This window comes from Belonocnema kinseyi, chromosome 4, assembly GCF_010883055.1.
Source record: "Belonocnema kinseyi isolate 2016_QV_RU_SX_M_011 chromosome 4, B_treatae_v1, whole genome shotgun sequence".
NCBI classification, from domain to species: domain Eukaryota; kingdom Metazoa; phylum Arthropoda; class Insecta; order Hymenoptera; family Cynipidae; genus Belonocnema; species Belonocnema kinseyi.
Window position 1 is genome coordinate 37,974,142 of NC_046660.1, and position 13,360 is coordinate 37,987,501.

General features: G+C 30.7%; 1 protein-coding gene across 3 annotated transcripts in view; it reads left to right on the forward strand.

The window, feature by feature from the left end:
• The first annotated feature begins 5,642 nt into the window (after positions 1-5,642).
• LOC117171340 (proton-associated sugar transporter A) overlaps positions 5,643-13,360 on the forward strand; it is a 36,505-nt gene continuing 28,787 nt past the window's right edge. For 2 of the 3 annotated variants that reach the window (XM_033358571.1, XM_033358573.1), the window contains exons 1-4: positions 5,643-5,820; positions 6,137-6,344; positions 8,745-9,007; positions 12,787-13,044. In XM_033358571.1, coding sequence (XP_033214462.1) covers positions 6,145-6,344; positions 8,745-9,007; positions 12,787-13,044 — 721 coding nt within the window. In that variant the 5' untranslated portion in view covers positions 5,643-5,820; positions 6,137-6,144. Of the gene's footprint in view, positions 5,821-6,136; positions 6,345-8,744; positions 9,008-12,786; positions 13,045-13,360 lie in introns of those variants that run through there. The other variant, XM_033358572.1, reaches the window with a different exon arrangement.

The window sequence follows — 13,360 nt, forward strand, 5'->3', positions numbered from 1 at the left end:
AGCCTTGGAGGAGATTATGTTGAGAAATAAAAAAAAAAAATTCTTAAAAACGTTGTTTTTCTTGGTCAGGCCGGAAACTTATCAATCCACCCTCGTAAAAGAGAGAGTGAGAAGGGCAAATATGGTAATGAGGCAGGTGTGGGGGCTGGGGAAGAGATTGTTCGCAGATGATTTTGAAAAGAGAATGAAATTGTTTGATTCGCTAGTGATGAGTGTCTTATTTTATGGATTGCAGGTGTGGGTTTTAAAGGCAAGTGAGGAGGTAAATAGGATACATGAGTGGTCTGTAAAGTAGATACTTGGGGTTGGCAAGGAATACGCCAAACTATATTGTCAGGAGGGAGGCAGGAAGAACATGTTTAGGGATTATAACAGGAAGTCAAGCGTGTAAATATGAGGAGAAATTTTTGGAAGAGGGGGGTAGTAAATTGGTTAGAGAGTTTTGGTGGGTGAAGGAGAACAGACGTAGTGGTGCGAAGATGGAGGTGAAAAGGGAAAGGCATTTTAGAACGAATGGATTGCAGATGGATGAAGTTAGCAGAATGCACGAGGAAGGAAGGAAGGCATATGAGTTGATTCAAAAGAATTGCATGGAGAAAGAGAAGGCAGAAGGAGAGGAGATAATAAGAGAGTCAAGATATAACGGGAACTATGTGTGAATTATGCTAAGGGAGAGAGCGCCATAGTTGTGTAAGAAAGGAGAGCAAGAAAGTCAGGAACTTGTAGCGAGAATGAAGTGCGGTTGCATGGAGAATTATAATAGGTTCTGGCTTTCCAGAGAAGAGAATGTGTCAATTGTGCGGGAAGGGGGATACAAAATTGGAGCATTGGTGAGAGGGATGTGAAGAGGTGGAAAGGAGGGGGATAAGCATGGAGGTATTGTTGTATGAAAAGGGTGACAAAAGGGCAGTAGCATGGGTGAAGGGGATGTTGGGTAAGATAGAGAAGAAGAGAAGGAAGGAGGAAGAGGAATGGAGAAGGAAAGATTGTAAATAGGAGAGGAAGCAGACGTAAGAGAAATGTAAATATTGTAAATACTTGTTAAGTATTAGGTGTTAGCCGCGGAGACAGAGGGTGGTAATGCGAGGCATAGCGACAAAAGAGCGAAATGCTTGCGAGGCGAGGCGAGGCGCTGCGAGGAAGGTTTGGCTATAGGAGCGAGCGGATTAGTTATAAGGTGTGGCTGGATAGTACTTTCTAAGACGTAGTTGTAAGAAAATTCTGTAAAAAAATGGAAGAGTAAGCAAGTCAATTTTTTAAGGCCAGCAGGCCGAAAAATAAACGTTTATCAATATAAATTTTCATCTATTTCTTTCCATCTCCCCTTTTCTAACTCACCCGATCCTTCATCTATCCACAACAATCTTTTTATCTCTTTCTATCTCTTCGTCCAACTAAATGTACGTCTATCTTTTTCAAGCTTGTCTTTTCTCTCCCATCCTATCCTTTATCTATGCACGTGAATCTGAACGTATTGACTCTAGGCGGCTGTAGGTGAAAGAAACTAAAAAGTGTCAAATTAATTTTTTTAATAAACATGCTAGTTCAATAGCATACTCTAACTCCACAGCTACGAGAAGCTCGGAAATCAGGAACTCCAAAAATACAAGCGTAAAGGGGGCTCCCACTCCTGCGACGTTTAGATTTCGGGAATAAGGTTTCAGAAAGCATACACGCCTATTACGCATGCGCGCACGTCGAATTCAAGGTAGCGCACACTCGCTCGCGCCGCATTCTCAAATAGGACGGGGGTAGTGGGGGAAAATTCTGCTCGCGCCTTTTAAGTCTGGACGCTCGTATCTGTGAGGCGCTCATATTTTCGGAGCTCGTATATTTGGAGTATAACTGTAGTATAAAAAAGACGGAGAAAGGAAAATGTGAGAGATTGAGTGTTTTGGTTGACTTTCTTCTTTTTTACAATCTTTTTTTAATTGTTATTTTTTTGTCTCTAATAATACAAAAAGTGAGGTAGTTTCGAAGTCTGGTATTTAATTGTGATTCTTTTTCATGCTCATAATACAGAGATAGAATAAAGTAAACAAATCCGCCTGCTTCGCAGGTACATTCTCATAGCGCGCGGCTCACTTTGCTGACAAGTTTGAGCGCGTCTAGGAGGCGCGACTGTTAGTTCGGGTGCTACGCGTTTGGTCTTTGTATAACTTTGTATAGCATGGACAACAGTAATTTGGTGATAGTGACTTCTTTTTTGTTAAAGCTCCTTCGGTTTTAACGAATACATTCTAATCACGTATCTCGTACTTCACACTCGAATTTGTATCTCAACTTGCATATCACTTCCATAAATATATATTATTACAATTAATAACATGGATTGATTTTTTTTATTTGTAAATTAAATTCCTACCTCAGTGACCCACGAAACTTCAATTAATGAAGGTTTGGGGGAGGGGGTGGGGTGATTAGTTTCAACCCGAAGTAATATATGGTTAGTATTTTATGCTGAGAAATTCAACCAACCTTCAGCAGCGTTGTGTTATATGGGAGTTTATATGATTAACAAACAAAATTTAAAAAACAGTTGTTAAGATTTCTAAGAGAGTTCTCGAGCCTGATTTTTTTAATTAGGTTTTTAATTATTTATAAATAAACAAATATAACGAAAAATGGCCATTTTATCTATTTGAGGTTCCCGGTGATCGTCAATAACAGGAAAAGTGTTTAAATCCTCTAAGTTTCATAGAGTGATATTAGCTAAAGGTGTTCCAATATTTTATATTAAAACAAAAAATTATTTACAATTAAATCATTTGTTGAAAAAATGTTTTCCAAGATTTTCCATAATTATACGTTTCTTCTAGTTATACTGTAAGAAATTTAAATGGAAATCATATGATTTTAAAATAAGATTTCTTAAGTTCATAATTCTTTAATTATAAACAAATTTAATGAACAAATACAGTAATCAGGCATTTTTCGATAGAAAAATTCGTTTTCTTCTATGTACATTTTTATAAATTAGGAACTTCGTGATAATTTCAGAAAAATTCATAATTTATTGATTAATCGTATAATTTTTCAAAAACAAATTTATTGTGAAGATCTAAATTAAAAGTCTCACATCGAAACAAAACAGAATTTTTCCATTGACAGATTCCCCACTAATGCATTTGTGTATTTCGTAAATGCTATCATTCTGGTAAATTTAGATTTTATCAAAAAAAGTCATAGGGATAAATTGTACATCTGTTTGAGCACTATGAACATCCATACAGAAATTTTTTGAATTTTGAAAAAAGTGGTCTCAAACATTTTCAATATATGCTCAATATTTGAATTTTTATCCAAATTCGCTGGCTAACGAACTAGACCTTTATTTTAGGACACTAAAAAAGTATATTAAAGGCGAATCTAATCTGTCAATTCTTTCGAAAGTTATCGTGCTAACATACTAAAAATCTAGACACAGAGAAACAGACACAGACAGACAGACATACACAATAGTAAAAATCTGTTTTTTCGGATGCAGGTGGTCTCTAAACGTAAACATCGGAAATAAACTGGGGTTGTCAAATTTTACACAAATCTAATACGTTCTCTGATGAGAATGTAAAAATTAATGAATTTGTCATGAAGAATGTTTTAGTAGTTCTGTTTTTTGTTTTAATCGTAACAAATAGCATTAAAAACGTAAAAAAGTAAATTTTTTGCAATTCCACATACTTACATACTTTTTAAAATGCACAATTTTTGTCTCAAGTTCTTGTCAATTTTCGTCTCAATTTTTTGGGTCACTTTTTGAATTTTTTACAAAATGGCTGGCTAACGAAATTGACCTTTATTTTATGATACTAAAAGAGTATACCAAAGGCCAATTCAATCTGCCAATTCATTCGAAAGTTATTTTGCTGACAAACTAAAAATCTACAGACACACAGACAGACAGATGGACAGAATCGTAAAAACCTGTTTTTCGTAGACATTTGACAAAAATTGGACTAGAGGTGTTAAATTTTATGCACAACTAATACGTTCTCTCATGAGAATGTAAAGAGGATAAGGGTTCTCGGTTACGAAAGATAGTACAAAAGATTGACATTCGTAACAGATAGACTAAGGGATAGAAAAGAATAAGAGTCCTTGGTCGCGAAAGTTAGAGAAAGAAATTGAATATTATTGAGATTAGGGATAGGAAAAAATAGCATTTTGGGGATGGAAAGTGACACATTGAGAGAGATAGAATAGTTATCTCTTTTTCCATCTCCAAATTTGTATATTTTTCAATTTTTCTACTGCTAGCAGGAAACAAAAGAGACTTAAAAAAATGTATATTTCCTTTTTCCGCCACAAAAAATAAACTCTTTCGCTTTGACTTTTTTTAATCCGCTTTTGCTATCATGCCCTCTCCCGTACATATTTATTTTTGAGTAAGGATTCTCGGCGACTTTCGATATTTTTCACATCAATAGTTAAAATAAACAATTTTGTTTTGTTTTAATACAAAGAGCATTTACCCAAGAACTTTACTGTTCTTTTCGAAAAATGCTATACGTTATAAGGCATAAATGTATGTCTGTTCTCTCAAAATGCAGTTGTACAGTTTCTATAAAAAAGACCAATTTTTTAAAACCTGCTTTTGCAGGTCAAATCTGTAAAGAATGGTTACAAATAATAGAAAGGGCGTCAAGACCCTGATCGAAACTGCAGTAAAGAATATTTTCTTTATTGATATTAAGAGATTTAAAAATTAAAAACAATCAATTGTATCATTAAAAATCCTAATTTTTAAATTCTCAATGCTGCTGAAGGAAAAAATCTTAATTTTTATTTCAAATGAAAAAATCCCAGTAGGCACAAAGTTTGGCAGCGTCTTTATGACATCGTTACGACATCTTTACGATAACTTTACGACATCCTATGTCCATGTCGTTAAGGTGTCTTTACGATATCGCAAAGACACCGAAACGACATAGACATATGATGTCCTAAAGATGTCGTAACGATGTCGTAAATACACATTAACGACATGGACATGTGATGTCGTAAAGTTGTCGTGAAGATGTTGTAACGATGTCATAAAGACGCCGCGTCTTTATGACATCGTTGCGACATCTTTACGACAACTTTACGATATCACGTGTCCATGTCGTTAAGGTGTCTTTACGATATCGTAAATTAGGCCATATGATCTAACGATGTCCTTACGATATCGCAAAAAGACCGAAACGACATAGACATAGGATGTCGTAAAGATGTCGTAACGATGTCGTAAAGACGTCGCTAAATTTTGTGCCCACTGGGATGCGCCTTGTTCTAAAAAGTCAAGTTTTTTTTATCAAATTCAAGTTAACTGTCCATTTATGCATACATATTGAATTATTTGGGGGGAATTTGGCTTTAGAAATGATAGCATGACTAGATTTTAAACATTTGAAGATTTATTTCTTTAAAGCATGTTTAGAAATGCCTTTTCAATCATTTAAAAATAAACCCACCCCCACTTTAACTACCTTAGTTTTCAGTAAAAGTTGACATAATTGATTCAAAAGAATTTGTTAAAAGGTGAGTTTAAACCTTCAATGTCAACCCTTAAAGAGTACAAGGTGCGTCGGCGTCAAAATGCAACGATGAAGTGTCAGTATTGCAAAGTCAAGGGGTGGTCACCCAACTTAGTCTAGAACTGATCGTTTTCAAAGCCTCACTCGTAAATTATTCTCAAGAGCATTTCAGTTGTTTAAAGTGACCCTGTGCCTTGATTCACAAAAAAATTATTTATTTAAATAATTAAAACATATATAAATCACAGATGCTAATATGGATAACAAAATGACGTTAAGTTGAGAAAATAATATTTAATCTCGGGTAAGAGACAAAGTTTAATTTTCAAAAATTGTACACAATAATAAAACACCTTGCGATAAATTCGAGAATTATGTGCTTTTTACACAAGTGTCGAGCAACAAGTGGCGAGAATCTCAAATTTACGTCAATGATCTGATTCGACAATATTTAGATACAAGAATTTTATGATTTCATGTCTTAAAAAGGTTGTTTAATAAACAGAAATAAATGAGATTTTAATATTTATTATTAATTTCATGACGTGGAACTTAAATATATTAATATTAAAATATAAATAATCGTTGTATTTGACGAAAAAAGTGTGTCTTGAATACAGGTGTCATCATGGTTGACAAATTGCATGAATACCAAGGATTTACTGGTCGAGTCCATGGAATACGTGATAAAGTGAAAGAAAAATGGGACTCTTGGAAAGAATGGAAAAATGCGATTCCCACAGATCAGGGTGTAGCAGGAATTGTGAGTCATCTGCGAGGACCACCGAAACTCGAAAGAACTCTTGATGATTATTCGCATATTTACAGGTAATTTTTTTCCTTATTACAAAAGGAACTATTAATTTACTTATTTTTCGATTTTCTAACAACTTGAATAGCTATTTTTTACCATCTATGGGTGCTTTCACTGACACAGGATACTTTTTACAAGTGCTACTTAAAAATAAAATATATTAAAAATGTTCTTTTCTTAACAAAAAAAAATTATAAAAGCCTACTGATTATAAATATCCCGTGTAATTTTTCGAAAATTCGATCTTCACATCTATTAAAAATTGTAGAAAGACGCAAATTGTAGCCCCTAAAATAAATAAGTTAAACATCCATTTGGTGAATATATTCATATTTCATATTTGCTAAAAAGTTACAGATTTAAAAACGACCGGAGTTTATACACAAGGTTGCTGTTAATCCCAGTTTCGAAATTACCTGACGTTCCCCGACATCATCCTGATCAATTTTTTATTTTCTCTGGCAATTCTAAATCTTTCTTTTCTTTATTTCTTTTTCTTTTCACTTTTAGGGACAATAGATAAATTTTTAAACAAAAATGGAAGAATTGAATTCCCAGTTACAACAACTAATTTTCAACCAAGAAGACAGGAATTATCAATAAAATAGTTTAATTTTCAACTAAAGTGATGAATCTTCGTCCAGAAAATTGAATCTCAAAGGAAAGCGTGATAGTTAATATTTTCGCAACAAAAATTTTGATTTTTAGTCAAAGAGACTTGAATTAAAACAAAGAATAAGAATTTTCAACAAATTAGATGAATCTTTAAACAAATCATAATAATTTGCAAAAGAAAACAAAAAACAAATTTTCAGCCAAAGAATTGATTTAGAATTTTTATACAAGAATATTACATTTCTATTACAAAGGATGAATTTTCGACAAGAAATAGAATAGTTTCATTTTCAGTAAAAAAATTAATTTTTAAACAAAAAGACAAATGCTTATTCAGGAAAATGAAGTATTTATCAAAAAAGATTAATCTTATGATAAAAAAGATTATTTTTTCTCACGACATTGATGTATCAAAAATTTAGATAAAAGGAATTTTCAGCTTAACAGTTACATTTTTAACCAAGGAAATGAATTTTTGAACGAAAACATGAAAAGTAAAGTAGTTCTACTTTTTATGAAGTGGTTGAATTGTCGACCAAGAAAGATTAATTTATAACGAACAATGTAATAATCGATTTTGTGATCTAAAAAATATTTTAATTTAAAACCAAGTACAGTTGAATTTAACTAAAAACTAAAAGGTTTAACAACAATCTATCAAAATAGATTAAATTCGAATTTTAAAAGACGGATTTTCAATTTTAAAAAATGGATATTTTAACCAAAATAGAATTGATGCAAAATCCTGTTAAATAAAACAAGAATCCAACGACCAAATTTTGACCACAACGAATAAACAAAAAGTAATGAGAAAGTAATGAGAGAAAGAGGGAATTCATGGAAATGCTTTATATTAAAAAACAAAAAAAGTTATCTATTAATTTAAAAACCGATTTAGATAAGCTGAACAAAAGTTATGCTAATATGATTAATTATATATAACGTAGATGTTTCATGAATTCTGTTTTTCTTTTACTTTCTCTATTTCTGATGTAATTGTGACAGATATTTATATTGTGTTTACAACAGATTGGCCTACTGACACTCATTCGATTCTCAGGTATCAAATAGAGAGCACCTGTTCGTGGGTGCTGTCAATTTCTACCATTTATATTTTTCTTGCCTTGATAAGGGTACTGTACGAGTACCGAAACGTTGGTAATGCAATTTTATTTATTTACGTTTTTTTTTCAGATTACAATAGCATTTTTGTTTTTTTATTCGATGTGGTCCAAATTTGGTCGTTGGATTCTTGTTTTATTTAACAGGATTTTGCATCAATTTGATTGTTGGACGTTAAATGAAATTTTTAATTTGGATTTTAGTCTGATTTAAATTTCTTAAATTTTCAAAAAAGAATGACTTTTTAACCAAACTGTTAAATTTTTAACAAAATAATAAAATTATCTTCAACTTCAGTTTGTCGAAAATTCCCTGACTGGATCTAGTTATCCAATATTTGATGTTTTATTTATTTCTAATTTAAATAGAATTACCAGAAAATCATATGAATATAAACTCCGGTCCCAATGTAAATTAGAAACCTTCATCGTGGAATCATAGTTTTTAAGATAAGCTTTTGAAAGTTTATGCTGAAAATATTCTTCACATTCATCTTATTTATATTACTTTTTTTTAATTCTTATTTTTATTGTTTAGATATAGATATTAATACTGAGTCCGAATCGATTCTTTAATCTCGAAATAAAAATTCCAAAAAATTACATTCGAGATTTTTAAGAACTGAGATTAAAACTATTTTTGAAGATTGTTTATTGTTAATCTATTATGAATAATAGGAGGAAAACTCGAGGAGAATTGGTGAGAGTGTCTTCGGCAGTGATGGGCATCGAATTTTCGTATGCAGCAGAAACAGCTTTTGTATCACCCACTTTATTGAAAATCGGTGTAGATCATCAGCACATGACCTTGGTATGGGCGTTAAGTCCACTTGTGGGCTTCTTCGTGACCCCAATTCTTGGGAGCGTCAGCGATCGTTGCAGATTAAAGTACGGTCGAAGGAGGCCCTTTATATGTTTGCTTGCAATTGGTGTCTTTTTGGGTAAATACAAATTTCAGTCAAAAAAGCATCAGGTTTCAAGGTTTCATAGGCTAGGCCGGAAACCCTTATATCGAGGGTTGGATGTCCGTTTTTCTGGACAAATTAGTCTAGAGCTTGCAATTTTCATCCGATTTAAGCATTTTTTATTTTTAATAACATTTAATTAAATGTAAAAGAGATCTGCAAAAATAGATTTAAAAAGTTTTGTTGTAAACCTGCAGAAAAGCACAGAGGAAGCCGGAGGTTCGGTAATTTTCTTACTCAAGTAAAAGTAGACATCCTTTAGACTCTTTAGAGTTTAGAGGTTTAGAATGTAAACTGCAATAAAACTCTTTTTGAAGGTTCCTTTATAGTTCGTTAATATCCAATAGATGGCCTGTTACGGGTGAAGCGGTATTCAACTGCGCATGTGTCGAAAAGCCGCGGACATATTTGAAATAAATAAATACTATGAACAACCATAGAGATAAATATTAATAAGTTTTTTTTACACAAATGAAATTTTTTCGATCAAAAATAAAAACAAATAAAAAAGAATTCTGCACGAAAAGGTTAATAGTTTTAATTTGTACTAAAAACATAGATTTTTTCAATCAAAACCAGCTGAATTTTCATATCAAAATTTTCATGCCAAAAAGATGAATTTTCAACAAAGCAAATGATTTTTTAACTAAAAAATAGAATTTTTTAGCAAAGATAAAACAGTTACACTTTCAGCTAAAAAAATATTTTATTACTAAATAAACGAACTTTTAACAACTTAGTCAAATTTTAAATCAAAAACCAGAATTTTTGACTAAAGTGATGAATCTTTAAATAAAAAAATGTATTTTTAATCAAATAGTTACATTCTTAACTGAACAAGATACATTTGCAAGCAAAAATAGATCATTTAGATTTTCAGTTTAAAAATAAGTTTAAAAAACATAATTTTAAGAAAAATAGGGCAGTTTTCAATTTAAAAAAAAAAGTGTATTAAAAAGATCAAGTCGAGGATAAAGTTTTAAATAATGGGTCTACTTTTGTACCAGAAAGGAAGAATTTTCAACAAAATAGTTAAATTTTCCGTAGAAAGTGTAGTTTCTACAGAAAGAAATTATATCATACACATGAATTTTCAACTCAGAAGATTAAATTTCTGTCAAAAGAGACGGCATTATTACCAAAAATGGAGCAGTTAAATTTGCAGTTTAAGAAATGAATTTTCATTAATTGAAAAATTAATTTTTAGCGAAAAATATATATTTTCAACCACAATGATCGATTTTCTACAATAAACAACAGTTTGAAACAAAAGGCGTATATTTACTAACAATTATCTGAATTAAAAAAAGATTATCAGCTATAAAAAAAATAATTTTTATTAAATAATTCAATTTTGAACAAAAAAGTTTTTTTTAATGAAAATTATGAATCATCATATAAAAAAATCTAATTTCGAACAAAGTAGTTCGAGTTCCAACTAAGTATCTTAATATCCAATCCAAAAAAATGAATTCTCAGAAAAAAATATAATAGTTCATATTTCAACCAAAATAGACGAATTTTCTACAAAATATTTAAATCCTTAAACGAAACAGATTAATTTTATATCAGTTGTGATTTTGAACCCAAAAAGGTGCAATTTCTAGCAAAACAGATGAATTTTTAACTAAAAAAGTCGAATTTTCATTAATTCAGTGTAATTTTCAATCAAAAAGAATAACACTTGAAGAAAATCGTTAAATTTCCAACAAAAGAATAAAATTAGCTTCAAGTTCAGTTTATCGAAAACCCTTGAATGATCTGTCAGATTTTCCTTAACATTCCCTGAATTTCCTTGGCCAATTTTAAATTCGCTAACAACCCCTGACTTTCTGGGATTCCATGACTTCAGTGAGCAATAGAGAAAGCAATCTATCCCTCCCGGGACTCAATTCGCATGCTACTAAAATTATTTTAGGGTAGGATTTCAAATTATTTTCAAAGATTTCAAAAGTTTCAAGAAATATAAAGCGATTTCGATGATTTCACGGCATTTTGAGAGATTTTGAACAGGCCTAATAATTTTTAAAAGTTTTTAACATATTTTAAGTTATTTCAAGAGATCCGGAAAGATTACCACAGATTTTTAAGATTTCAAGAGATTTCGTAAGATTTCGTAGGATTTAAGGAATTTTCAGGAAGGTCAGTAATTGGGAAGATTTTTAAGATAATTTGTACAATATTCGTCGAATCCAAAGCAATTAAAAGAATTTTCGCATAATTTAACCAATTTTAAGGGATTTATAAAATTTTCAAAAGAATTCATAAAGTTTAAAATGATTTTAAAGATTTTAAAGATCTCCAGAGATTGTTATTTATCAACCAATAATAATTATTTATCTTATAAGCAATTCGAAACTCAAATAAAATAATAAAATATTCACATAAATTTCGATGATTTATCAACTAAATTGCAAAATCTTTTTTCACTATTTTGTTCAAATTTTTATTTGTTATTTATAAATTATTTTTTCAAATAAGTATTCAGCTATTCTATGCTTAGATGAAAATGTATCTTTTTCAGTCGAAAATTCAACTGATTGGTTGAAAATTCCTATAATTTTTAGAAAATTAATCTTTTTTAGTAGAATAGTAATTTTATTAATTGATTTGAAAACTTTCCTTCTTGGTTTTAAATCCATTTAAATGTTTGAAAATTTCTTTTAAAATTCAAATATTTGTCAGAGAATTCATTTATTTGATTAGAAATTCATCTTTATTGGTAGAAAATTAATCTGCTTGCTTGCCGATTTATCTTTTTCCGTCAAATTCATTTTTTATTGAAAATTGATTTTTTTAAGTGGAAATTTAACTATTCCACTTCATAAAAATTCTTCTCAAATTCTGTAATCTACTTGGCTTGATTTTTAGAATGTATACATAATTCTTTAAATTTTTATTTTAGATTTCGATTAAAAATTTCGATAAGAATTCCGATAATAAATACAAATTTCCTAAATAAATATGAAAAAGAAGACTTTAAAACAATCATAATTATTCTCAAATTCTATTTGCATTTTTAGAATGTATGCATAATTCTTTAAAATTTAGATTTATATTTAGATTTAGAATTCCAACAATAAATAAAAATGCCTAAATGAATATTAAAATGAAGACTTTCAAACAATCATAAAAATTATTCTATAATCCTTCCTTGAAGGCGCTTGCCGACCTCTTTGGCTATATTTTTAGAATCTAGGCATACATCTTTAAAATTAAGGTTTAAATTTAGATTTATAATTCCGTTAATAAATAAAAATCACTGAATAAACATTGGAAGACTTTAAAACATCATAAAAATTACTATCGAATCCTGTAATATACGCAATACTTCCTTAAGGACGCTTGCTTCTATGGCTTGATTTTTAGAATATATAAATTATAAAGGTTTAGATTTAGACTTAGATTTAAATTTAAAATTCAGACAATAAATGATAAACGCTAAATAAATATAGAAAGAAGGACTTTAAAACAATTATGAAAATTACTCTCAAATCCAGTAGCCTACGAAATTCTTCCTTGAGGGTGCTCTTTCGCTTGATTTTAAGAATTTATAAATCATTAAAATTTAGATTCAGATTTAGAATTAGAATTCCGAAAATTAATAAAAATCGCTTAATAAATATGAAAAAGAAGACATTAAAACAATCATGAGAATTACTCTCGAATCTTATGTAGACTACGCAACCCATTCTTGAGGACGCTTAAATATTTGGATTGATTTTTAGAATTTATTAATCATTAATATTTTTCAGGATTGATCCTTGTGCCAAATGGAGAAGGCATTGGTTATGCTTTTGGAGACGGACCAAAAATGTTGTCTCCTAATCAATCGGTTCCTCTAGGACACAGAACGACAGCCATAGACTCTGAAGGTGGAAATCCACCTGCAGTCGTCTCTTCCCACCCATGGGGAATATTTTTTACTATTTTGGGAACTGTTTTGCTCGATTTTGATGCAGATGCTTGTCAGAGTCCTGCGAGAGCTTATCTTCTAGATGTCACTGTTCCAGGTGTGAATTCATTTTTTATGCAAATATTTCGATGTTTAGGGTTTCGCAGCTCCGAACAGATTTATTTCACTATTGGGCTCAAATTTTTTATGAATAATTTTACGTCACTGAATGGGATTCGACTGAGACTTGGCAATTTTTTTCCTTAAAGTGTTAAAAATAAGCTCTTTAAATATTTTTTTGATGTACAGAAATTTAGCAAATATACGGGACTTGGAAAGGGGGAGGGTCGGTAAGGCCGGTTTTTGGCCTAATTTATTTTTGGACCAAAAATCTGAAAAAATCATGGTAGTATCTTATAAGTATCCCGAGTCGA